This window comes from Sminthopsis crassicaudata, chromosome 2 (genome assembly GCF_048593235.1).
Source record: "Sminthopsis crassicaudata isolate SCR6 chromosome 2, ASM4859323v1, whole genome shotgun sequence".
Classification (NCBI taxonomy): Eukaryota; Metazoa; Chordata; class Mammalia; order Dasyuromorphia; family Dasyuridae; genus Sminthopsis; species Sminthopsis crassicaudata.
The window spans coordinates 538164162-538190542 of NC_133618.1; the positions used below are offsets into that span (position 1 = coordinate 538164162).

Below are 26381 nucleotides of genomic sequence, written 5' to 3' on the forward strand. Positions count from 1 at the left end.
GCTCTCAAAAAGGAGGAAGCAGATGGATTCTTCCAATTATAAAACAATGACCTCTCAGTTCTACAGTGTTTCAAGGTTTATCATAAGTAGGCAGCAGATATGTACAAGTACATACAAGATATAGCACATGTGAAGAAACTAGATTTCAGGAATGCTAAATGCCTGCCTTTGGTTACTAAGCCAGGGAATGATGGAACCAAGAATTGAACCTACATTTCCCAATTCCAAGGCCAGGTGGAGCTAATTCTTCTAAACATTCTAAATTTGATTTTGATTCCTGGAAAAATTTTTGATTGTATTATTAAAATATGTTTTGTGACTATTTAGAAAGCAAAGTGGTGATTGGGAAGAGATAGCATATATTTCTGGAGAATAAATAATACCAGTCGAGCCTTACTTCCTATTTTGATAAGGTTGATTGATTAATGGAATATCATAACATACTATACAGAATTTAAGTAAGACTTCTCACAATAATGGGCCCCTGGATGACTCAGTGGGTAGAGTGCTGGGCTAGGAATCAGAAGGTATCTTCATGAACATGGATCTGACCTCAGATACTTATTAGCTGTGTGATCCTAGGCAAGTCACTTAACTTTGTTTGCCTCAGTTTCCTCTTCTGTAAAATGAGCTGAAGAAGGAAGTGGCAAACCACTTCAATATCTTTGCCAAGAAAATCCCAAATGAGGTAATAAAGAGTTGAATGTGAGAAACAACTTAGTCACAAAACTCATAATAATATCACTAATATTTATGTATCACTTAAAGGTTTACAAGGCATTTTACAAATATCATCTCACTTTATTATTATTATTTCCATTTTATAGATCAGGAAATTGAGGCAGATAGAGATTAGGTGAATTTTCCAGGGTCATACAGATAATAGTGTCTAAGGCCATAGGTCCACTGGTTTCTAGAGCCAGTTTCTAGAGCTTTACCCTACAGCACTTCCCAGCTACCTATTTTCCCTAGATATCCTTGAGGATAAGATTGGAAATATGTGGGATAGATGGCAGCAGAAATGAGTGAATTAAAATCAGTTGAATATAAAGTATAATTATTAATGGTTTGATATGAATTTGGAGGGAGCTCTTGAGTGACTTGGGGATTCACCTGACCATATCCTATTCAACATTTTTATCACTGACTCGAATGAAAACAAACATGACACTGTTGCCAGATTTGCAGATGACCCAAAGGTAGGGTCCAATATGTTGTATTGCCAGGGATTAGTGAATAACTCACCACTGAAAGTTATTAAATGAATGATCTCTTTAGGAGGAAATTGTAGAAGAGATTCCTGTTCATCTATACTTTGGCTAGATTGAATTTATTAATTCTCTGAATTGTGGGAAAAACTTTTTAAATTATGCTTATCAGAACTAATGCCATTTTCTTTTTGCTTATTATCAGTAAGAGGTATTTGTATTTTCCTGAAGTTTTCTGACAGATCAATTTTCATTTGAAATTAACTTTGGCAAATGTGGGAAATCTCAAAACTTAAATCTTGTTCAACAGTGACTAATTTAAGTATAAAAAATTGATTTTGAGTCTTTTAAAACTTATTTTTTCATCTTTTTTATATTTCAAGTCTTTCATCTCTTCCCCTACTTCTATGTCTTTTCAGATCTTCTCAATGTCTCTCTAAGTGTATGGTCTGAATGTTGAATTGATTTATATCCTAGAAGGTGCCAAGTCATAAAGTTATCTTTAAAAATACCTTTTCCTTATTGCTTCTCTACTTTGCTGAATTTACTCTCTTATTTTGACACTGAATACTGAACTATAATAAACATGTAAACACCATTTTTATAAGCCTATTACAGGTTTTCAGGTTTAGTAATTCTATATGGTGCTTCAATAGCAATTCAATATAGTAATTCCATACTGTAATATAGTTATTCTCAATCTTTAATTTAAACACTATAAATGTCAGAACTGGTAAATGATTTGCTTAGTTCAGAGCTGTTCCTTTTAATGATACTACAAATGATCTCCAAAGGGGTTTTGTATAGATTTTCAAAGTAGAAAAACACTTGATATAGCTGCTATCAGGGAGAATTATTTCAAGCTGTCCTGTTTGATAAAGGAGGCACAAGACATACAGTAATAGTGATTTCTTTTATGAGTGGTGATCAACTACCCTCACAAGGTAGAGGGCAGACCATGACTTGACAGAAGAGATTTATTCAATAGTTCCAGAAATGCAGAATTTTTTTAAACTAACATTTAGAATTTTAAGATTTGCAAAGTGTTTTCTGTATGTTATCTTATTTGATTCTCATAATCATGAGTGTGGCTATCTGCCAGATTTTACAAATGAGACCAAGAAAGGTTAAATGCCCAGCTACAGAAACATGGTGGAAGGGGAGGAAGATATACAAGTGAGATAAGGACCTTTCCAGCTGAGGCCTTCCTTAGTAAACGTTGTTAATCTAGTCAGTAAAAGTCAACAGCACTAGAGAATAAGGCTGATGAGAGAATTGAGACTGGTTCCAGGCATCATTGTTATTATACTCATTGCAACAGAATATTGAAACTCTTTTGTAAAAGGAGGAGTTGTGGTACCAAGGTGGGTAATTGGCAGCTAGGTAAGATAATGTTTAGAGTGCTGAGTCTGGAGGCAGGAAGACCTGATTTCAAATCTGGCCTCAGATAATTCACCACCTGTGTGATCTTGGACAAATCACTAAACTGCTGCCTGTCTTTTTCATTCAGCAAAATGAGGATAATAATAATAATAACACCTACTTCTCAGGACTACTGTAAGAAACAAATGAGATAATGCTTGTACAGGATTTAGCGGCAGTACCTGGCTCATAGTAGGGATTATAAGAAATGCTAGTTATTCTTTTTTATATAATTAATTTTTAAAAATTATTGAAACTTTTTATTTTCAAAACATGTGCAAGGATAATTTTTCAGCACTGAACCTTGTAAAACCTTTCAAAACTGTTTCAATTTTTCCCCCTCCCCCCCACCCACTCCCTACATGGCAAGTAATCCAATATATGTTAAACACGGTAAAATATATGTAAATTGAATATAGGCATACATATGTATAAAATTATCTTGTTGCCCAAGAAAAATCTGATCAAAAAGGGAAAAAATGAAAAAGAAAATAAAAAATAAGCAAACCACACAACAAAAAAAGATGAAAATACTATGTTGTGATCCACACTCATTCTCCAGTCCTCTCTCTGGGTGTGGATGGATCTCTCCATCACAAGATCATTGGAACTGGCCTCAATCATCTCATTGTTAGAAAGAGCCAGTCCCTCAGAACTGATCATCACATAGTCTTGTTGTTGCCGTGTATAATGATCTCCTGGTTCTGCTCATTTCACTCAGCATCATTTCCTTTAAGTCTCTCCAGGTCTTTCTGAAATCATCCTAATGCTATTTTTTCTTATTCTTATTATTTCAACTGGTATCTGAAGTTACAGCCCTGGGCTTTCCCTGTTTGTCTTTCCAGAAAATATACTAAAGGAAGGTAAAAGTTTCCTAACAACCAGCAACAAATGGCCTGCAAATCTGGTCTTTGATTCTATTCTATGTGCTACCTATTATGTACTATTATTATAGTAGTTATTTAGTCTCAGGAACCTTCTCAACGGTCTCTCAGCTTCCTGTCTCTCCAATCCATATCATACGCTATTACCAGATCATAGTCTTCCTGATGCACAGATCCTTTTCATGTCAACTCTGTTGCTCAGAAACATCAGTGGCTCCCTGTTGCCTGTAGGACAACTTGATTACATTTCATCTTATTAGATATGGTCTAGTTTTCTAGTCTGTTGAGATCCTTTCAGATCCTGACTCTTCTATTTTGTTAGTTATCCGCCCCCAGTTTTTTTCTATCTGCAAACTTGTTATCTAATCCTTTATTCAAATCACTAATAGTTCATAGCCATTGTGGGGTGTTCCACTAAACCTCTCCTTTCAAATTGATATTGGATCATTACTGATTGCTCTTTGGAGACAGCCAATCAACCAAATTCTAAAGTCTTCTTCCCAGTTTCTTGGATTTTTTCGGTCCCTTTGGTGACATCTGTCTGACGACACTCAGATGCTGATCAGCTTTACTTTTCTCTGTTTTCTTCTCTTTCTGGTTCACCTCCATCTCACTATTCTTGGTTGGGCTCAAAAGACAGGAAAGAAGACATGAGTTGTATGGGAAGGGAGGACTTTAAAAATGTCCTTTTTCTTCACTCACACACCTTAGCAGAGGCCCTTTTCACTTCACACCCAGAGTGCTACCATAGTGCTGCTTTGATTGGGTTGTCTGCCTCAAACCTTTCTACTCCAATTGGTCCTCCATTCTGGAAGTACAAATGAGTTCTCTAGAGGACTTGTTTGGCCATGTTATCTAATCAATAATTGAATTATTCCCTTTTACCTCCAGGAATAAATAGAATATGTTCTGTTTGGTATTTAAAGCACGTTATAACTTGGTGGCTTCCCTACCTTTCTAGTGTTCTCACACTTTACACTCCTTCACAAACCTTCCAATCTAACTACTAGCTGGATGCTACATTCAATGACTTTGCACTGGCTGTTCTATGTGCCTGATAACGTCCTCCTTCCTCATCTCCACCTGCTAGATTCTTTTAAGATTTTTACTGCAATCTCCCCTTTTATGAAAGACCTTTCCTAGAACCCTCTACTCTGCCTTCCTCACCTCCCTACCTCTTCCCTCTGAGATTACCTTCCCCTCGCTTTCTCAGGTGACTGAGACTCTACTTGCCCTCTTACTTCACTCATTTTGTCACTTCTTTTAAATTTAACAACATTGTGCTGTTCAGTTGTTCAGATGTGCCCAGTGACTCTAGCACTCCAGTACTGTCTGTGGGCTTTTTTACTCAAGGATACTGGAGAGATCTGCCATTCCTTCTTCAGAGGCAGAACTTAAGTGACTTGCCCAGGCTGAATTTGAACTTAGGTCTTCCTGGGATTCCAGTCCCAGTGCTCTTTCTACTGAGTCATTTAAGTTTTTAATTTTAAAATCCTATATGGTATTGTTAGAAGCAGTTAGGTGAATTGTGAATTCTGTAGTTTTCCTTCTCATCTAGTTAAGGAAATTAAAGCCTGGAGTGATGAAGACCACGCTGCTATTGTTATCCCAGTCACGATTTGGACTAAGGTCTGTTTAGTATAAGTTTGTCTTTTGAAACATACAACTACCCCCTTCAAAGCATTAAGGCAGAACTATGTACATACTATAGCAATTGACTGTACCCCCTTGTCATCACTGACTAAACAATTTAAAAAACAATAAAAACAGACACACTCTAATGACTTCCTAATAGACTTAATATTTAGTCGGGGTATAGCCCTCTCCATGAAAAGAGCTATCATAATATAAACATCAAAATGGTGAATTTATACTTTGGTCCTTATATAGCAGTACAATGAGAGAGATGCAAACAGGACTGGGCAATTATTTTGTTTCTTGAGTCAAGTGCCAAAGCCACCTATAGTGGCAAGTCTTAGGGATTCACCAAGACCATAGCTAGGGATACTTTAGGGGAAAGATGGATTGGAAAAGATACTTCTTGCTATTGACATTGGTTAGGCTGCAGTAGAGAAATGAAACTGAGGGGTATTGTTTCCTTTCATTTTAAAGGATTTTTTTTTCTGTCTCAGATTTAAGTTAAGTACATAAAATGAAAATAATTCAACACCTTCTATGTAACCAATAGTGCTTATTACTATCTTTGGTAATCTTTGATTAATTTAATTTGATTAATTAATTTGATTAATTTAATAAGACATACTTCTAAAGAATTAGAGAACTGCAAATGACAGCTCTGGATGCAAGCTTTAATCCAGTTATGAGGAAACAGGTGAACAAATTGTGATACATTATTATTATAATATGATGCCTTTAAGACCAATAAGCATGAGGAAAACACAGATTTGTTCTTTTTTTTTTTTTTTTTTTTTTTTGCTGAGGCAATTGGGGTTAAGTGACATGCCCAGGATCACACAGCTAGGAAGTGTTAAGTGTCTGAGGCCAGATTTGAACTTAGGTTCTCCTGACTTCAGGGCTGGTGCTCTATCCACTGCGCCACCTAACTGCCCCAAAAACACAGATTTGAAAAAGAATTTTGAAATAATGTTAAATGGGAAAAAAAAAAGGAAACTCAGCAGAATGGAGTACATATTAATCACAACTGTATGTGACGAAAAATGAATGAGAATGAATAAATGAAGAATTTTAATGGAGACTTTAAAAGGTGATAAAAAGGCATTATAGTTTATGATTAAAATTAATTTAAATGTAAATTTAATTGGTTTTATTAATATTTGATGTGAAAATTCAAAAAGAAAATATAAAAAAAGAAAGCTACTCAATTGACTAATATGCTCCTTGTCTACAGTGAAGGTTTGTGTTAGTCAAAAGGAAACTTGCCCAGGAATTTTGAAACCTGGACTTCAAATTCTAAGGTGAGGGATCTTTCCGGTTTTATTGGGCAGATAGGTCACTGCCTTTCATCATAATTATGGATGCATGAATAAGAAAGAAGGACTGAGAACTTTCTTCAAGAAGGTTTGCTATCAGTGGGTCATCCTTAATTTATAGATGAGGAAACTGGGGTCCAAAAAGATTGAAATAGCTTGTTTAAGTTCCCATAGTTTGTCAGAGTTTGATCTGGGACTTTAATCCTAGTTCCTTGATTCCTACTCTAGTACTTGAAAGTAATAATAATAATAATAATAATAATAATAATAATAATAATAATATACAGAGATGAACGTTTTTGCCTCTACTGACTGTTGTAGTTTAATGAGCTATATTAGTTACATGGTATAGCATTGATTCCTTCAGAAATCAGCCTTTTTACTTATTTAATAAGGACTTGAGGAATTATGCCCAAAATGTTTACACAATGTTTAGAAAAGTAAAATACATGCTGAAAAGGATTGTTCATTGCTTAAACAATTCTATTTATGCAAAAGATTCATGTTAACTTTATAAAGGTTTTCAGGGACTTTAAAGTATTTTAAATGTTCTGTTAGACTGTACTAGTAACAGATGTTTAATGACATGTTTAAGTTTTTGTTTTGCTGAAAAAGCAATAGATAACTTGATATTTTCTTTTAAAAATTACAACAAAACCCCCACAACTTTTAAAGTAGGTCTAAGACCCATTATTTCTCATGCCTTCCTGATGATAAATCAAACAACTAAATTCACATGCCAATGGTGTGGAAGCAAGATTTCTCATTTGCCTAAAAATAGAATCCTTTCCAAAGCACAATCTTTTGTGACACTTCTTGTTCTTTTTCATAATAAGACAGATGGTGTCAGTAATTGCCTATATATTTAATTAAGTAAAAAAGCTGCATAGGGAGGATTTGGCAAAAGTAGGAAATTTCAAGTTATGCTGTGAGGAAAAGGAAAAAGTGAAACAAGGCAGAAACCCAAGGCTGGTCACTGAATATAGGAAATCTTATGTCTATCCTTTGATAGCCACATGCTCATATATGGATCTTCCTTTCTGGGGATCTAAAAGTCCTGTCCAAATACTGAATGATGGGGGTTCTGCTGAAGTTTTATGATTATTCTTGTTTGTTTTTGTTTTGCAAACAGGTTTTTTGACCAGCTAGAAGGTAATAGCTCCATCTGTTCTTTAAATCTCTGTCAAATGTTGACAGGATTTTTCTACTAGCCCTTCCAATTTCTCCTTTAGACAGGCTGTTGCCCAGTTTTACATACCCAGTGGGCTAACCTTTCTGAAAGGGGAAAAGAACTTCAGGGAAAGCACTAGCTTCTGCTTAAAGTGGGTGGTTCAGGAAAACCAATTGGGCAATCCTGTTAGAATTCTCAACACTTTAACACTGTGAAGGGTTCAAAGGATGTGAATGAGCAGAAAGGCTCTTTCTTCATTACAATTCTATAGCATTAAGCTGCTTGCTTTGCCCCACTTTGGTTACTGTTTTGATTGAAATGCACACTTGCAATATAGCCTACTTAATTTGGCTCACTTCTAATTGTCTAATGCTGACATAGTCCATCTCCACTGCCTTTCCAGATAGGACCAGCAGGACCAGGAAGGACACCAAGGTAAGTCACATTGTAGCCATCATTATCCCAACGTTTCCAACATTACAATTCAGGCAAAACCAGGTAAAATAAACAGCAAGGAAAACCTTTGAGAAAGAAATTCAAAAATTAATTTGCATGTTGAATTGTCAAAAAGATTTGGAAGAGACCTTGGAAGTCATCTAGTCCAACTCTTGGTTGTACTTTTGTACATGAGGAAATTAAGACCCTAGAGAAGTTGAGTGAATTACGGAGTCTCAGAGCTAACTGGCCATTTAGTAAATAACAGAGCTGGCCATTCTATCTGACTCCAATCCAATGGTCTTTTCACTATTCCACTGGCCTTTTACTAGCTAGGAGCCGTTTTCTGCTTTTCCTCCAGATGCCTTTCCACGTCATTTTTCAATCAATAATCACTGCTACTGGTAGAGGTGGGCTTTCAGGGGGAAAGGGTCAAATTGGAACCTGAAATGGTTGTTCCAACTGACCATATCCTAGGGGATTGCTCTTAGTGGCAGAAGGTCTTTAAGTACCAATAAAGAAGTATGAATTTGCATGACGTTAGGAGATAAGGTAGGCCTTTAAGCAGAGAAGTAACATGACCAAAGCAGGCCTTTTAAAAAGTAGGTCTTTAAAAAACATGTTCTCCCCCCCCCCCACCTTCTTTTTAAGGGAGGAGAGGAAGAGAAGAATATATTCAGAAATGCAAGTGATGTAAAAACATCACTCTCTGTCTCTCTATTTCTCTGTCTCTATTTCTCTCTAATAGTTCTACAAACTACTTACAGGATAGGTTAGTCTAGACAGGTACTAAATTTAGGACTGGGTTTTGTCTTAAGTTTTATCCAAGAGCTAAGATTTATTATCCAGTCCTAAATTCTATGAACAAATTTGTTTAAAGTGGAATCTTTAATTTTGCTCTTATGTCTAGTGCCATGTGGTACCGGACTGATAAAGATACCTGCTAGTTGCCTGGTTCCATGACAGAAATGATTGTTGTCATCTTCACCATGAAACATGGCATCGTGATCATAAGAATCCCTAACTACTGGTATATTTTCTCTTCCTTTATACATTTCTTTTACTGGAATCAATGTGTACTTTGTAAAATTACAAGTCTTTTATTTTAATGTTTCAAAACCCTTTGGGGTCTATTTTCCCTTCATTATGTATTAGCTTGTGATTAACAATGTGCTTTTATTATAAAATTTAAAAACAGCAAATAATAGGCAAATCTGTATATACTCAAAGCCTATTAAATTTTAATTTAGAGGTATAGTGTTCACCTTTATATGTATATATTTGATATAAGTTGTATATATACATAGATACATATGCATGGATGCACAACAACATATATAAATTTATGTGTGTGTGTATATATATATACATATATATATGTATATATATATATATATATTTAAAATGATAGAATGTAAATCTCAATAGTGCTATCTTGGAGAATATCCTTGAAAAAAGTAGTGAGATCTAAGAAAAAGGAAAAGTTAAAAAAAAAAAAAACAACTGAAATGAATCTTGGTAATATATTGACCTGTGTGTTTTTCTATTGAGTCATTAGACCTCTGTTGGCCTTGGTTTTCCATTCTGAAAAAATAGATTTATTAGTTTTTGATATTTCTCTCTCATCTCTAGGACCATGACATAATGAACTTCAATATTCTAAACTTCAATATTCTAAACTTCTTAGAATAATATTAGTAAGAGTAATATTTTATATTTTATGATGCTTTTATTTTTTCAAAGCACTCTCATTTCTATACTCCCAACAAATCCTCAGAATACTCTTTTGAGGAAGCATCCACATACATTTGAGAGACAAGAAAGTTTAGAGGGTAAATAAGCATTTATTAAGCCCTTTATATGCTCCAGGCACTCTACTAAGCACTTTACCAATATCTCATTTGACCCTCACAACAACCCTGTGAAGGAGGTGTGATTATTACTTTATTTTACAGGTGAGAAAACTGAAGCAAGCAGGAGTCCACTGATTTGTTCAGGGTCACACAGTTATGACTCCAAATTCAGGATTCTAGCCACTGTACTCTCTGGCCACCTGAGTGATATGTCTTAAGTTGTCACATCAGTGGTAGAGTGGAGACTAGAAACTAAGTTGTTTGCCTCTCTATTTAATACAAGAAAAAGTTTTCCTGAAGCCAAACTCATGATATTTCACCTCAAAACCCTGACTTCTTCCTAACTTCTCTATTTCTATTGAAATCTCTTAAGACTGTGACCTTGGCTCATCCATCTCACCATGTCTTGCCCTTTTATTCCCACAGCTACAAGCATAGTTCAATCTCTCCTTCCCTTTCACCTAGGATTACTATACTAGTTCCCTAATTGGCTTTTCTCCTCTACCTCTTTGTCACTGTTGTCCATCCTATATTCTGCTTCCTGAAGGATTTTCCTTAAGTTCAGATATGACTTTGCCACTCCCCTGATCAACTGCAGTGAGTCTCTGCTGCCTCATGGATAAACCTCTGCAGTTCAGCAAATTGACCTCCTCTGCTCTTGTGTAAAATCGCATTTCCTTTCTCTGTGCCTTTACCTGGAATACACTCCCTCTTCACCTTTAACTCAGGTAATATCTTTCATTTTTCAAGATGTCGCTCAAGAACTACCCTCTGTAACACAGAACCAGAATCTACCTTAAGTCTTTCCTATTGCCTACCCCAGTTGGCAGTTTTCTTCCTCTCAAAATATTTTATATGCTACTTTGTATCCATGTTTCTATTTATTTTTCCATTTTCTGTATATATGAATACAGATGGACAACTATTCTGGATGCTTATGGTCTTAGAAAGTTGCCCAAGAGATTTCAGAAAACCTTGGAAAGACTTAAATGCACTGTTGTAAAATGAAGTAAATAGAACCATCAGAACATTGTATTCAGTAACAGCAATCTTGTACAATCATCAACTATGATAGACTTAGCTCTTCTCAGCAATACAACAATCCAAGACAATTCCAAAACACTCATAATGGAAAATACCATTCACATCCAGAGAAAGAACAGATGGGAGTCTGAATGCAGATTGAAGCATATTATTCTCACTTTTTACATTTTTTCATGTTTTTTTTTCTTTTGGTGTGTTTCTTCTTTCATAACATGACTAATATGAAAATATGTTTTACCTGATTGCACAGATATAATCTATACCAAATTACTTACTATCTTAGGAAGAAAATTTTAAATAAAAAGAATGTTAAAATTATTTTTATATGTAATTGGAAAAAAATAAAATACTATTTAAAAGAAAAAAAAGTTGCTTGATAGATTAATAGCTTGCCTAGGTTCACCCAACCATTGTGTATCAGAAGCAGGACTTGAATCCAAACTTCCTGACTCCATGGCTGGGCCTCTATCCATTATGATATGCTGTCTACTGAGGTTAGTGCTGAAGTATTATTACTTTTTTTAAGATATGAAGAAATTGAGGTTTAGAGATGTTAAATAATTTGCCCATGGTAACATAGATAAGTAATAATAAACATTTATATAGTGCCTAGTATGGGCCAAGAACTATGCCAAGTGCTCTACAAATATTATTTCAGTTGATCTTTGTAATAATCCTGGAAGGAAAGTGTATTATTACAATTTTATGGTTGAAGAAGCTGAGGCAAACAGAGGTTAAATGACATACTTAGCATTATATAGTTAGAGAATATCTGAAACTGGATTTGAACTTGGGTCTCCCTAATGCTAGGTCTAGTGCTCTATCCATGTAAGCTGCCTGTTGTACGTGTTTAGAGGTAGGATCTGAATTCTAGTTTTCCTGGCTTTCAAGTCTGCTACTTGATATTGTCTCTCTGAAATGCCCACTATTACTTCTAATCTAGTAAGTCAAGTCACTTGAAAATCAGTCTTTTCCTGCTATTTACTTAAATCTTTTATGATTATTTAACCTAGCAAATATTTAAATCCTGTCCCCTCACCTCTCAACTAGACAAGAAATTCCTAGAGGGCAGGTACTTATTTCTTGTACTTCTTTATTATATTTATTGTTATATTGTATTTATATCTGTTTTGCACATAGTGATGTATTGTTAATGTTTCTTGAGTCTCCTGAAAGTGAATAGACAAATATTGCCAACCTACATCTTGGGGTCATAGGATTTTTTTTTAATTTTATTTATAAATTTTTTTGACAGTATATATGCATGAGTAATTTTTTAAAATAACATTATCTCTTGTATTCATTTTTCCAAATTATCCCCCCTTCCCTCTACTCCCTCTCCTTGATGACAGGCAATCTCATACATTTTACATATGTTACAATATAACCTAGATACAATATATGTGTGTAAATCCCATTTTCTTGTTGCACGTTAAGTATTAGCTTCCGAAGGTGTAAGTAACCTGGGTAGATAGACAGTAGTGCTAACAATTTACATTCACTTTCCAGTGTTCCTTCTCTGGGTGTAGTTGTTTCTGTCCATCATTGATCAACTGGAAGTGAGTTGGATCTTCTCTATGTTGAAGATATCTACTTCCATCAGAATACATCAGAATACATACAGTATTGTTGTTGAAGTGTATAGTGATCTTCTGGTTCTGCTCATTTCACTCAGCATCAGTTGATTTAAGTCTCTCCAAGCCTCTCTGTATTCCTCCTGCTGGTCATTTCTTACAGAGCAATAATATTCCATAACCTTCATATACCACAATTTATTCAGCCATTCTCCAATTGATGGACATCCATTCATTTTCCAGTTTCTAGCTACAACAAAAAGAGCTGCCACAAACATTTTGGCACATACAGGTCCCTTTCCACTCTTTAGTATTTCTTTGGGATATGAGCCCAATAGCAGCAATGCTGGATCAAAGGGTATGCACAGTTTGACAACTTTTTGGGCATAGTTCCAGATTGCTCTCCAGAATGGCTGGATTCTTTCACAACTCCACCAACAATGTATTAGTGTCCCAGTTTTCCCACATCCCCTTCAACATTCATCGTTATTTGTTCCTGTCATCTTAGCCAATCTGACAGGTGTGTAGTGGTATCTCAGAGTTGTCTTAATTTGCATTTCTCTGATCAGTAGTGATTTGGAACGCTCTTTCATATGAGTGGAAATAGTTTCAATTTCATCATCTGAGAATTGTCTGTTCATATCCTTGGGTCATAGGATTTTGATCTGAAAAGGACCCTAGAGGCATAGGAGCCTAAATCTGGCCTCCATGAGTCCTTGGTTCTGCCACTGAAGATGCATCTTTAGCCAGGTATTTACATTCTCTGGATAGAGGTTGTCTCTTGATAAATGGCAAGCTCACAAGCACTAATCTCCTTAGTAAACAATGTCCCACCTTTGTGGTCCTGTCCCTCCCTGCTCCGCAGCTCCACCTCCTGTTTGGCTCTGGACATCGTTTGCTTGTTTTCCATTGCCTCCCCCGCTGCCTCCATCTGCTGTCATTACTGACTCCCAGGGGCACCTGTGTTCTTTGGAGAAGTCCCATGACTGTTCGGATTTCCCTTCAGGGAACCAAGTCTGACCTCCCTTCTATAGTCCTCCTTTTTTTTTCTACTTTATCTTCCAGTTCTTTGTCATTATCTTCATTTGTCTATGCTTTGCCTCTAGAAAATGGAAAGATATCTTGTAGATGTGAACATTTCTGGAAGAAATGATATCAAAGTCATAAGCACAGATAACTAGCAAAGAAGGTGTATTGCTCATGTAGTGAAAAGAGCAGAGGACCTGGGCTGAAATCTCAGTTTTGTGATTAACTTTACGTTTGGGTAAGTCACTTTGTATCTCATCTGGTCTTAATCACTGAATGGCGGTGGTTTCAGTCAAACTGAAACTGATTGAAGATCTTAACTGAAAAAAGGTCAAGGTCTCCCACAGCATCCGGGGCCATCTATGTCTGATTGCTGGACACAGATGGTTCTGGAGGGAAAAATGAGGCAGGAGACCTAGCACAGCCCTCCCTCACTTATATCCAATTCACCTGGACGTCTCTGATGTCACGGTCCTCTTTGAGAACAAAGGACAAACAACAACAATAAGAGTCTGACAAAATGTTTATTGACTGACTTTTAAAAGCCAAGTGCAAAAAAAAAAAAAAAAGTCCAGTTAGCTTAAGTGACTGAGGATTAATTACTCATCCTCAATCCAGTGAACATCATATTGAGAGCAAAGTGAATACCCCAGACCAGGTAAGTTCAACTCTTATCAGAGAGCTCTCCACATCAAAGGAACTTGAATCTGGATTAACCTGATAGCATTAATTCTAGATCAAAATCCTCTTTGGTTGGAGCAGTGTTGCCCAGAACCATGCCTGGACATATGTAGCATAATTAAAAACTAAATTGTTTGTTGTGGGGCAGTTCAGACAAAGATGAAGCAAGGTGAGTTTGAATAGTTGAGATAACATTAAGCCTGGAGCTCATTTTTGAAATACATATAGCATTTGGATAGACAGAAGGGAGAGGAAAATGTATTCCCTCTGTGTGTGTGTGTGTGTGTGTTTGTGTGTGTGTCTGTGTGTGTGTGTGTCTGTGTCTGTGTGTTTATGTGTACGTGTGTGTGACAGGCAACATGGGTAAAGGTTTAGCCTCTTTGGAAATGGTCTGCTTCCAAGAGTGTTGTATTTGCGGGGCTCTGTTTGATTCTTATTATATCACAAACACATACATTATTTCATTTTGTCTTTGGTTATGCATCATCAAAACAGATTCTAAGTAAGCAGCTATGTGTTTTTAAAATTTTTCTGATCTACAGAATCAGATCATCAGTTGAACCACATGAGACACCAAGGTGCATTACAATTATGATTATCTAATAATCTAAATGCTTCCAATTGTAATAACTCTTAACCTAAGTGTATATTGCTTTAATAGCAAGTAACTAAATGTTAAAAACCAATAGGATAATAAAGACAGAAAATATACCTATACAGAAGTGCAACAACAAGCAACCTTTTAGTCTTCCTTGACATAATGGTAGGCCTTTTATTACCTTCTAATTATTATTATTCCTTTCAACCTTGCTAAAGAGAATAGAAGAGATGGGGAGAGAACCTGGTGATGAAACTTAGCAGTTAAATAATGCAGAACATCATTTTACAGTTCTTATGCTTGCAAAGCAGGCCATCTGGAAAACCATCAGATATTACAGTGCTCACTTTGCACAGGGCCATAGTGGGCAATTTTCAAAACTGTCAGTTTTGCAAAACCATGGGTTTTGCAAATGACTACAGGATCATAGGATTGAAAGCTAAAAGGGACCTTCAAGATCTTCTAGGCCGTTTCAGAAAACAAAACCAAGGTCTAGCAGGGGAAGTAACTTGTCCATGATTAAGCAGATAGGAATATAACTTGTCTGAATCCAAATTGGAGAATTCTCTTGTGTGACTTTCATATCCTTTATGTGTAGAAACAAAGCACATTTGACTTGCAAGTACCCAACATTCATCCATTTAACAAGGATTTATTAAGCCCCCAATGTTAATATTACTCTCTCTGGTTCCTTTTTCTATCTGTGTGCCTACTCCTTCTCAAGCTCTTTTTTCTTATCAGGTTGCATAGGTTCATTTATCAGCTCTATATATCTATATATTTAGCTCTAGTCCTTTTTACAGAACCCCATTCTCATGTCACTAGCTATTTATTTAACATTTGCAGTAGGATATCTAGTAGTCATCTCAAGCTCAGTAAGACCTAAACAAAAATCATTACCTTTCTGCTTTTACCTACTCTTCTTTTGAACTTCCTTATTATTATTCAGGGCAGAATCTTCCTCCTAAATCACCAAGGTTCACATTCTTCACATTCTTCTCACAGCTTCTCATTCTTAACCCATATATCAAATGAATTTCCAGATTTTTGTCTTTTTTGTTTCCACAACATCTCTCATCTATATCACCTTCTTTATACCCATGCAGATGTCGTTTTAGCTCAGATACTCATCATCTCTTCCTTGGACCATTGCAATGGGCTCCCAATTGGTTTCCTTGCTTTATGTCTTTTTCCATTCCTATCCATTCTTTACCCAGATGCCAAAGTGGTTCTCTTAAAGCACAGTTCTGACCATACTATACTCCCCACACAATAAATGCTAGTGGCTCCTTATTCCATTTAGAATCCAATATTAACTCCTTTATTTAGTATTTAAAGCTCTTTGTATTCTGGCACCTTATCTCTCCAATTTTCTTACAGATCACTCCTCACAATGTACTCTACAATTCAGGCATACAGGCTGGTTTGTTGTTCTTCATGGATCATGAGACATCTCCCTGTTCTATGCTTTTGCCTTAGCTGTTCCCCATGTCTGAATAGCTCTCTCTCATCACCATACCAAGAGGTAAAGCTCCTGGAATCCTTAGTTCCCTTCGACATTCAGCTCAAGCATCTCCTTCTATAAGAAGCCTTTTCTATTTTTTTTTTCCTCTCCCCATTCTCCTCTCTGCAGCTGCTGGCACCTTTCTCTCTAAGGTTACCTTTTATCTTTTGTATAGATCTTGTATATTCCCATACTAAATATTTGCTGGCTCCTCCATCAGAATGTAAGGCAGAAAATCCTTTTTTTTTTTCCTGTGTGCCCCAAGTTCTTAGCTGGCACATAGAAAGACCTTAATAAATGTTTATTGATTGGTTGGTTGGTTGATTGATTACACAGCACGGCATTGTGCTAGATTTACAAAATAAAGCTAGACTTAGAAAAACATTCCTTAGTACTCCCACAAAAAGCAAAAATTTTAAAAGGCCCTGTTAAATTCTAAGCTATGGAAAGATTTTGATGGCAACACACACATACACACAGACATACGTACCTATCCAGCCACACTCACATCCCCACACACATACATGCATATAGGAAACGGAAACTTTATGGTTAGGTTGGGATGCACAATTGCCTTGGCCCCAGCTTTAGTTGTATATCTGCCATTCCATTTTTTACTCATTAGTATGGGAGGCCAAAAATCATTGGTAGTTTGCTAGAAAACAATTATAAAAATAGATCCAAATTTAGAGCAGTTTAATCTGCAGAAATTAAGCAGCAAGAGAATTTACTGAGTCTACACTAAAGATTCAAAGACACTTGGCTCAGTGACCAGCAGATACATTATATAAAAAAGAAGATTTAAGCTGGTAAGTACAAAGTATTTGGAGTAATTATGTGGACTAAAGAGCTTGGTGAAGGACTCTCCTAAAGAGTAGATTAGATTAGATTAGAAAACGAAATCCTCCTGCTGGGAATCCTAAACTGACATTTTGAGAATGTAAGAGTCCACAGAATACCTTGAATCTGGAGGTAATCTTTTTTAGTGAATCCTATAAAAATTGGAAGTTGTTCCAAGATACTGCAAATACTATTAAAATAAGTAGAAAATCTCTATTTCTTATATAGTACTTTTTTACACCTTCTAATGGACTGATGTATATAGCTATCTATTACATTTATCTGTGACGATCTTTTATTAGATATATAAACTTCATGAGGGTTTCCTTGAACTTGTTAACTCTCTTAGCACTAAATTCATGGCTTAATAAATATTTCCTTTGAAATATTTGAAAAGAATTACAAGTTACATTGAAAAGAAGATTAGCCATAAGGGTGAATATTGGACATCACAAATTTTTACAACTAGGAAGGACCTTAGAAATCAATTCCTCAATACTTTCATTTTTCCAAAAAGGAGATTGAGGTCCTAGAATTATAAATGAATTATTAAGGTTTATACAGATTATTAATAGATTAGGTTTGAAACACATGACTAGTTCCATGGAATATTATACAGGATTCACATTTTTTACTATCAGTGGACACAGAATATAGTATAAAATGCTATTGTCAGAATCTGATTATTTGACTTTAAAACAGAGGCACATAGACATGCTTTTTTTTTTTTTAATGTGTGAAGTAGCTACTAATTGAGATTTTTAAACTGGATATTACAGCTAGGAAATTCAAATACAGTAAGATTGAAAGTGACTTATCTTAAGTCACAAACAAAATTATTGGTAATAGGAATAGAAAAGAAATAAGAACTTGTGACTCCATCCTAATGAGAGATTTTGTATTTTAGAACAAATTTCAGACTTATTGAGTCTCAGGGAAGCATAAAAAATTTTGTCTGTTGGGAAAATCTTTTCGACTGCTTATTTAATATAGAATAAAGAAGCTAATGTAGGTAGTTTTCAGCCTATGATGATGGCATCTGCCTTCATTCTTTAGGCTTAAACTTTGGTCTAAGATGGCAATGGCTTGACCAACATGAATAATATTTTCAGAAACAGATTGCTCAGAAGTCTACTGAATCCAAGAAGTACTTCCTATTCTCTAAGTACTAGAGTGAGTAGTTGGAAGTCTTAATATATTCCAATATTTCACAGGGGTTTGTTGAACTCACCTGCTGTTCCAAAGTTTCTGGATGGATAAAGGTCACCAGGTCAATAGAGAAATAACCCATGATGTTTCTCTCTTTACATGCATTTCCTATTTGAAAACATAACGAGTTGAGAACCTCTGGATCAATTGATGATTGTGGTACGGTGCTGCCAGAGTAGACCAAAGGGCCATCTGCATGGATCTGGTCCCCTGTTGAAAGCATTTTTATTTCTCCTGTTGGCTCTATCAACATATCCACAGTCAAGTTGGTGACACTTTCAGCAGGGGGAAATGCCTCGATCACACCACCTGGAGGAAAGAGAATGAGATTTATAAAAGTAGTAAATATCGGTACATCTCAACCAAAATCATTTATTGTCTTTCAGAAAATAGAATATTAAGTGAAACAGTGTTATGGTGGGGCAGTTAGCTAGAAAGGAATTGATTGAGGGTGGAGAAGCCGTTAGTGTAGAGATAAACTTAGGGCAATACAAGAAATGTAGGAGGAATAAAGGCAGTGATGATCTGATATCAAGCATTGACCACATGTATTTAGAGTGGATTTGGGCATACTATTTTAGACATTTGATTATAATGTTGAAGAGGTTTTTTTTTTTTTTTTTTTTTTTGTAAATTTTTTGGTTTTTTTTTGGTAATACATCATTAGCTGGGAACAATATTATATGGATATATACTATAACCATATTAATTTCCCCCCCACATTGACTTTCCCTAGTTTATCATATACTATTAGAACTGAATGGGATTTTAAAGATAAATCTGGTCCCAGTAGTCTGTGGACTTTAAAAAAAAAATAATGATTATTGTACTTCCTTTATAATCCTATTTATTTTACGCATTTAAAAACATTATTTTGAGAAGGGGCCCTTAAGTTTCACCATGCTGCCAAAGGGGCCCACAACCCTCCAAAATGGCCTAGAAAAACCCCTTTATTTTATAGATGAGGGAAGAAGGCACAGAGAAGTGGAAGGATTTGGTTGAGATCACACAGCCAGAGACTGTTAGAAATTGGACTAAGACTTCTCAGAATAATATTTTAAATGCATAAAATAAAATACATAGGATGACAGAAGAAACCTAATACACTGAAATATAATTGTTAAAATATTGCAAAACAGAAAAAACCAAATAAAGTCACAGACGTGGATAAAGGATATGCTTCTTTAAGAGGAGTCTACTGGAATGTTCAACAATTTAAATGTTAGGTAAAAATGTTTTTATAGGGTACATACAACCTCCCTGATAGATTCTGTTGTCACCTTTGTGTGTCAGCTATTCAGGTAACTTCCTTTACAAAATATTTAATTTCAATGCCATCATTGTCACTACCAGAATTTTCTCATTGAAACTGGGACCTTTTTCCTTCCAAAGCAAATTCATTCCTGTTTTATTTTCAATTGCCTACCCCAGCACAATCCCATGACAATTCAGAAATAGAATAGAGCCTCTGCATTCTTCAAAGGAAAGAAATAGGAATGGAGCAGGGGCTGCTGAAGTATCAGCATTATTTTCTTTCCTACAGAAGCCTTATTAGTTTGACCTGAGAAGAACTCACAATTTCCCTTCACCACTCCCTGACAGTGAGGGGAAGGCCCTTATGGTTATTGTTTTTGATGGCCCAGCTTTTGTAACGCATCCAGTCTTCACCCTTGTTTCCCACCATTAATAAAACATTAAAGTCATGTGTTCCTGAACTAACTAGAGAGCATCCCAAAGTTAGAAATGGAGGGCTGTTTTCTTTGGGAATATCTCCAATAATGGATTTTTAGTGTATTGAAATATGTAATCTACCTATATTATATGTATATTAAATAAATATATGTATATATAGATATCTTTTTCAAATGTATGGACAGTTAATAAGCTCTCTCTATTATATATATACACACACACACATAGATACATATATACATATGTATGGATCTATAGTTATAGCTATATAAATATATATTATACATATATGTGTATCTATAACTATATATGGAAAAAGAGAGAGAAAAAGAGATACAGAGAGAGAGACACACACAGCAGAGAAAAAGAGAGAGGGGGGGAGAAAGAGAGAGGGAGAGTTATTGTCTTTCCATTTGTGGTTTTAATGCTTTGAGTTGGCTGCCTTATATTGAGGAATCAAAACATTTTGGAGTTGGAAGGGCTATTAAAAGTCATCTAGTCCAATTTCCCACTCAATGAATATATTCTATTGCTCTACTATTGTCTGATAGCCAATTAGCTTCTTTTAAAATAGCTCCATTGATGGAGAACTCTGTTCTAGAATGTAACCTATTCTACTCACAGACAGACCTCTTTGTTAGATTCAACTTCTTTAAATTGAGTCAAAAATCTGACTCTTGGTGATCTCCAAGATACCCTTGGCTAAAAGTAACACCTACCCCCTCAAACTTTTCACAACAATCCACTTGAATTCTTTGATGTGCTTTTTTCATATCCAAACATATTACAGTTGCCTCTATGTTTGTCTTGTCTAATCCCCACCTCCACCAGATGTGAGATTGTTAAGGATGGGGACTATCATTTTTTATATTTGTCTTTGTTTTCCCAGAAGTGCTCAGTACAATGTCTAGTATAATAGATGCTCAACAGATATTTATTGTGTTGAGTTTCACCCATCGATTCCAATATGATGTTCTGGAACAATAGAAAATAAATGTGTTCCCAATTATAAGCAACAGCTCTTCAAATATTGGAAGTCATCCATCAAGGGTGTTCTCCATTTTTCTGGGCTAAACATAACTTGTTCCTTCGTTTGTAGCTCAGTGGATATAACTTCAAGCCTCCTCACAATGGCCTGCTCTCACCTGCCTACTCAGTCAATGGCCTTCTCAAAAGGTAGCTCTCACAACTGAACATAATCTTCTAGATGTAAGCCAGTGAGCACAAAATACCATGCAATGATTACTGCCCATGATCTGGATGCTAGGTTTCTATTAATGTGCTAATATACTTCTATTTCTACCAAGGTACTACCTCATGTACTAGTCAGAGGTTCTGCCTTCCTGTGTAATTTAGGGGGCTTATTAGAGAATGTGGCTCTTAGGACATTTCATTTCACATGTCTGTTAATTGCACAGACTGTCTCCATACCCAAATGCTACATCTTCCACGACACTTCTCCTACTACTCAAAATTATCTTATATTTCATTTTTATGTGTATTTTTAAGTGTAAATGTTGTCTCCTCTTCTGGAAGGAAAGTTGAGGACAAGGGTTATTTGTGTCTGTGTATTTACCTCCTAGCACAGTGCTTAGCACAGAGGGAGCATTTAATAAATGCTTACTGATTGACGGATGTACTCTTTTTGTGCTGTACCTTATACTATTACATTTAAGTGTTTTAAAAGTTTGAGGCTTAGTAAATTTAGCTAAGCATTAGGTCTTGCTGAGTTTCTATTATCAATAGATTTGAGATCATATTTTGTTTCCACAGTAGTTAAAAATGCTTTTGATGAGGGAAAAACCTTCACACAATCCACACTGAGCATCTATTTCTTACCTTTTCATTTCTACCTCTTCATCATCCCTTGCTTCCTTCAAGAAAGCTCAAATTCCATCTTCTGAAAGAAGTCTTTCCTTATCTCCCTGTCAACACCACACTTACTCTGAAACTACCTTCAACTACCAATCACACTGTATATATATATATCTTGTATATACATTATTTTTTGCATGTTGTTTCCCTTATTAGAATGTGAGGTCTTTGAGGTCAAGGACTGTATTTTAACCTTTATTTGTATTCTCTGGGCTTAGCACAGTGCTTGGAAGATAAAATAATAAACACTTAATAAATGTATTTTGACTGACTGATTGACTAAGGCACTATTATTAGGTGCAATGGCTGACCTAAAGATATATAAATATGTGATTTTATTCCCTTCAGGCTTATTTAGACTTGTTGGGCAATTAAGAGGATGAAGTTGATTATATGCTTTCTGAATTTCCTAGGCAGGAGAGAAGGACCCTTGTCTGAAAACAATCTATCCTGAGTTCAATTTTGAGGATGAGAAGTAATATATTCCTCCTGGAATATATTATTCCATTATTTCTATTATATAGAAGTATAATATTAGAATAATAATATTATAATATAATATTTATAATAATTTTATATACTATTTAATAGTATATATAATATTTAATAATAATTATATTATTATATTACTTCTATTATAATAATAGAAGTATAATATTCCTCCTGGAGGAGAGGAAACTTCTAAAGCAAGGAATTGTGTAGGACTTTGGAGATTAAAATCAGGATGTGGAGTTGTCCTAGCTTAATATATTCAGAATTGATTTTTATTTAATAAAAATTCAGGGTACAAGATAGATATTTATGGGAGGTACAACAATAGGAGAGGGACAATTACAAATGAACACCTTTCAAAGACACAACCAAGTAAGTCAATCCTTGCCCTAGCTTCAGATGGCCCCAAACCCAAAATGCAAGAGAATATAGCTACTTGCACTTAGGAGAAACTTTGTAGTCTTATTTACCTTGACTGAGAAATGTACGGAGGAATTTTGCCCATGAAGGGAATCGTTTCTCATTGACTAGCTTCGCGTGCTGTGCTAAAATGCCCGCCAGCTCCTCGGAGATCCTCTCCAAAGCTGGCTCCTGCAGAAACAAATTAAATAGAACCACAAGCAATTTTACTACAGAAATGAAAACTGCTTGTGGAGTGATTAAAAACCAGGCCTCCAACAGGCAAAAAAAATGTGCTTACTGTTTACCCAGAGTCAGAAAAAAGACATTTTGAAATTTTCCTCCTTTTTCCAGACTCTTTTGGTTTTGATTTTTCCAAGATATTCTGCCCTTTTAAAATCCCAGTGGTAGTGGTTTGGCTCTTATATTTGGTGTACTGAAGAGTACAGCTACAATAAAGGCGACTGGAAAGCATATTGAACTAGGAATCAGGAGATCGGGGTTCTAGCTGCAGTTATGCCATTAACAGGCTGGATAGCCTTGGGCAAGTAGTCTCTCAGAGCCTCAGTTTCTTCATGCATCAAATGGAGGGACAGGGTAAATAACATCAAAGACAGAAATTTTTAGCCTGGGATCTTAGAATTTGATTTAAAATATTCTGATAATATAATTAGTTTCCTTTGTAATTTTATGTATTTTATTCTTTGCATTTAAAAACATTTGGACAAGGGGGATAGATTCTATCAGATTGATGGAGGAGTCCATGACACACAATCAAATTAAGAACTCTAGATCTAAGATCCAAAATTTTAAATTCTAATGTCCTACAAGTTTTAGGAGGGTTAGTCTTGAATAAAACTGATAATTAAGCCAAGTTTTTCTTTGGTATCCCCAGCCCACTCCATCCTGTGCCCCTTCTCTCTTCAAAGATGCTCCTTCCTTGGATTCCTGCAAATTGTCCTGCCCAGGTGCTCTGCATTGCAAAAAAATCATACAGCTAGTGGGTGAGGGGTTGTCAGAGTCTGTCCAAGCCAGCCCTCTTATTTAAAAGTAAAAGAAAAGGCTGAATCACTTATTCAAGGTTACACAGGTATTAAGCATCAGTGGTAAACTCAGTGGATAGAGAACTCCTGAGTTCCAATCCCACCTCAGACACTTCCTAGCTATGTGACTGTGGACGAGTCATATCTCCTGTTTGCATTTAATTCACTGGAGAAGAAAATGACAAACCACTCCAGCATTTTTGTCAAGAAAGCCCTTAAAGGGTCTCAAAGAGTATGATGTGACTGAACAACAACAACAACAATGTAGTCAGGAATTCACTTATTTTTCTTCTAGGTTAAGCAATCATGAGAATTAGTCAAGTGACTTCAAAGGCCACTGGATTTTGAATTTTGGTTTCCTCTTCTTTCTCTGTTTTCTCCTCTCTCCCCAAATAAACCAAAGGAGGAGCCCTTCCATAAAATGGAAGCACTCTGACTTTCAAATATAAAAGACTTTTTTCTTTTGGGACAAGTTCTTTTTGCTCTCTTAAGCTCCAGATCTCTTTTCCCTCAGAATACAAAAAAAGTTTTTGTTTTTTTTTATAGTTTTTTTATTTTTCAAAATACATTCAAAGATAGTTTTCAACATTTACTCTTGCAAAATCTTGTGTTCCAAATTTTTATCCTTCCCTTCCCTCCACCCCCTCCCTTAGACTAATCTAATTATGTTAAACATCTAATAAAGTTAAACATGTACAATTCTATACATATTTCCACAAGTATCATTCTGCACAAGAAAAATCAAATCAAAAAGGGAAACATGAGAAAGAAAACAAAACAAAAAAGGTGAAAATACTATGTTGTGATTCACACTCAGTCTCCACAGTGCTCTCTCTGGGTGCCGATGGTTCTCTCCATCTCAAGATCACTGGATTTGCCCTGAATCACCTCATTGTTGAAAAAAAATCACATCTATCAGAATTGATCGTTGCATAATCTTGTTGTTGCTGTGTACAATAATTTCCTGGTTCTACTCACTTCACTCAGCATCAGTTCATGTAAGTCTCTCCAAGCCTCTCTAAAATCATCCTGCTGATTGTTTTTAATACAATATTCCATAACATTCATATACCTTAACTTATTCAGACATTCCCAAATTAATGGACACCCACTGTTTCTAGTTCTTTGCCACTACAAAGAGGGATGCTTCAAACATTTTTTCCCCTGAGGCAATTGGGGTTAAGTGACTTGCCCAGGGTCACACAGCTACAAACATTTTTGCACATGTGGGTCACTTTCCCTCCTTTACCATCTCTTTGGAATATAAGCCCAGTAGAGACACTGCTGGATCAAAGAAATGTAGTTTGATAAGTCTTTGGGCATAGTTTCAAAATCACTCTCCAAAATGGTTGGATCACTTCACAATTCCACCAACAATGTATCAGTGTCTCAGTTTTCCCACATCCCCTCCAACATTCTGCATTATCTTTCCCTGTCATTTTAGCCAATCTGACAGGTGTGTAGTGGTATCTCAGAGTTGTCTTAATTTGCATTTCTCTGATCAATAATGATGTGGAACTTTTTTATATGACAAGAAATGGTTTTAATTTCTTCATCTGAAAATTGTCTGTTCGTATACTTTGACCATTTATCAACTGGAGAACGACTTGTATTCTTATAAATTTGAGTCAATTATCTAGATATTTTACAAATGAGGCCTTTATCAGAACCCCTGGATGTAAACAATTTTTCCCACTTTTCTGCTTCCCTTCTAATCTTATTTGCATTGGTTTGGTTTAGACAAAAATTTTTTAACTTATGTAGTAGCAAGAAACTGGAAACTGATTAGGTGCCCAAGTGGGAGACTAAGTTGTGGTATATGAATGTTAAGGAATATTATTGTTCTATAAGAAATGATCAGCAGGATGATTTGAGACGGGTCTGGAGAGACTAAAATGAACTGGTGCTAAGTGAAGTGAGTAAAACCAGGAGAACATTATATACAACAGCAAGATTATACAATGGTCAATTCTGATGGATGTGGCTCTTAATGAATTGATGATTGAGGTGAGTTCCAATGATCTTGTGATGAAGAGAGTCATCTACAACCAGAGAGAGAACTGTGGTGAATCACAACACAGTATTTTCACCTTTTTATTGTTCTCTGCTTTCATTTTGTTTTCTTTCTCATTTTTCCCTTTTTTATCTGATTTTTCTTGTGCACCATAATAATTGTGGAAATATGTGTAGAAGAATTGCACATGTTTAATGTATACTGGATTATTTGCCGTCTAGGGGAAGGGGTGGGGGAAGGAAAGGAAAAAATGTTGGAATACATTGTTTTGCAAAGGTAAATGTTAAAAATTATCTATGCATATGTTTTGAAAAGAAAAAAACTTTGATTAAAAAATCCTTTTAACTTAATAAAAAATTATCCATTTTGCATTACTCTAATTCTTCTCTGGCCACAAATTTCTTCCTTCTCCACAGATCTGAGGAGTAGATTATCTTTTGTTCTTCTAATTTGCTTATAGTATCAC

General features: G+C 35.6%; 1 protein-coding gene across 4 annotated transcripts in view; it reads right to left on the reverse strand.

Annotated features, from left to right (window-relative positions):
* The window catches only part of IQCH (IQ motif containing H), a 296963-nt gene that overhangs the window by 56577 nt on the left and 214005 nt on the right, over positions 1–26381 (reverse strand). For all 4 annotated transcript variants that reach the window (XM_074294733.1, XM_074294734.1, XM_074294735.1 and 1 more), the window contains 2 exons: positions 22930–23050; positions 18423–18709 (listed from right to left, as the gene is read on the reverse strand). In XM_074294733.1, coding sequence (XP_074150834.1) covers positions 18423–18709; positions 22930–23050 — 408 coding nt within the window. The remainder of the gene's footprint in view (positions 1–18422; positions 18710–22929; positions 23051–26381) is intronic.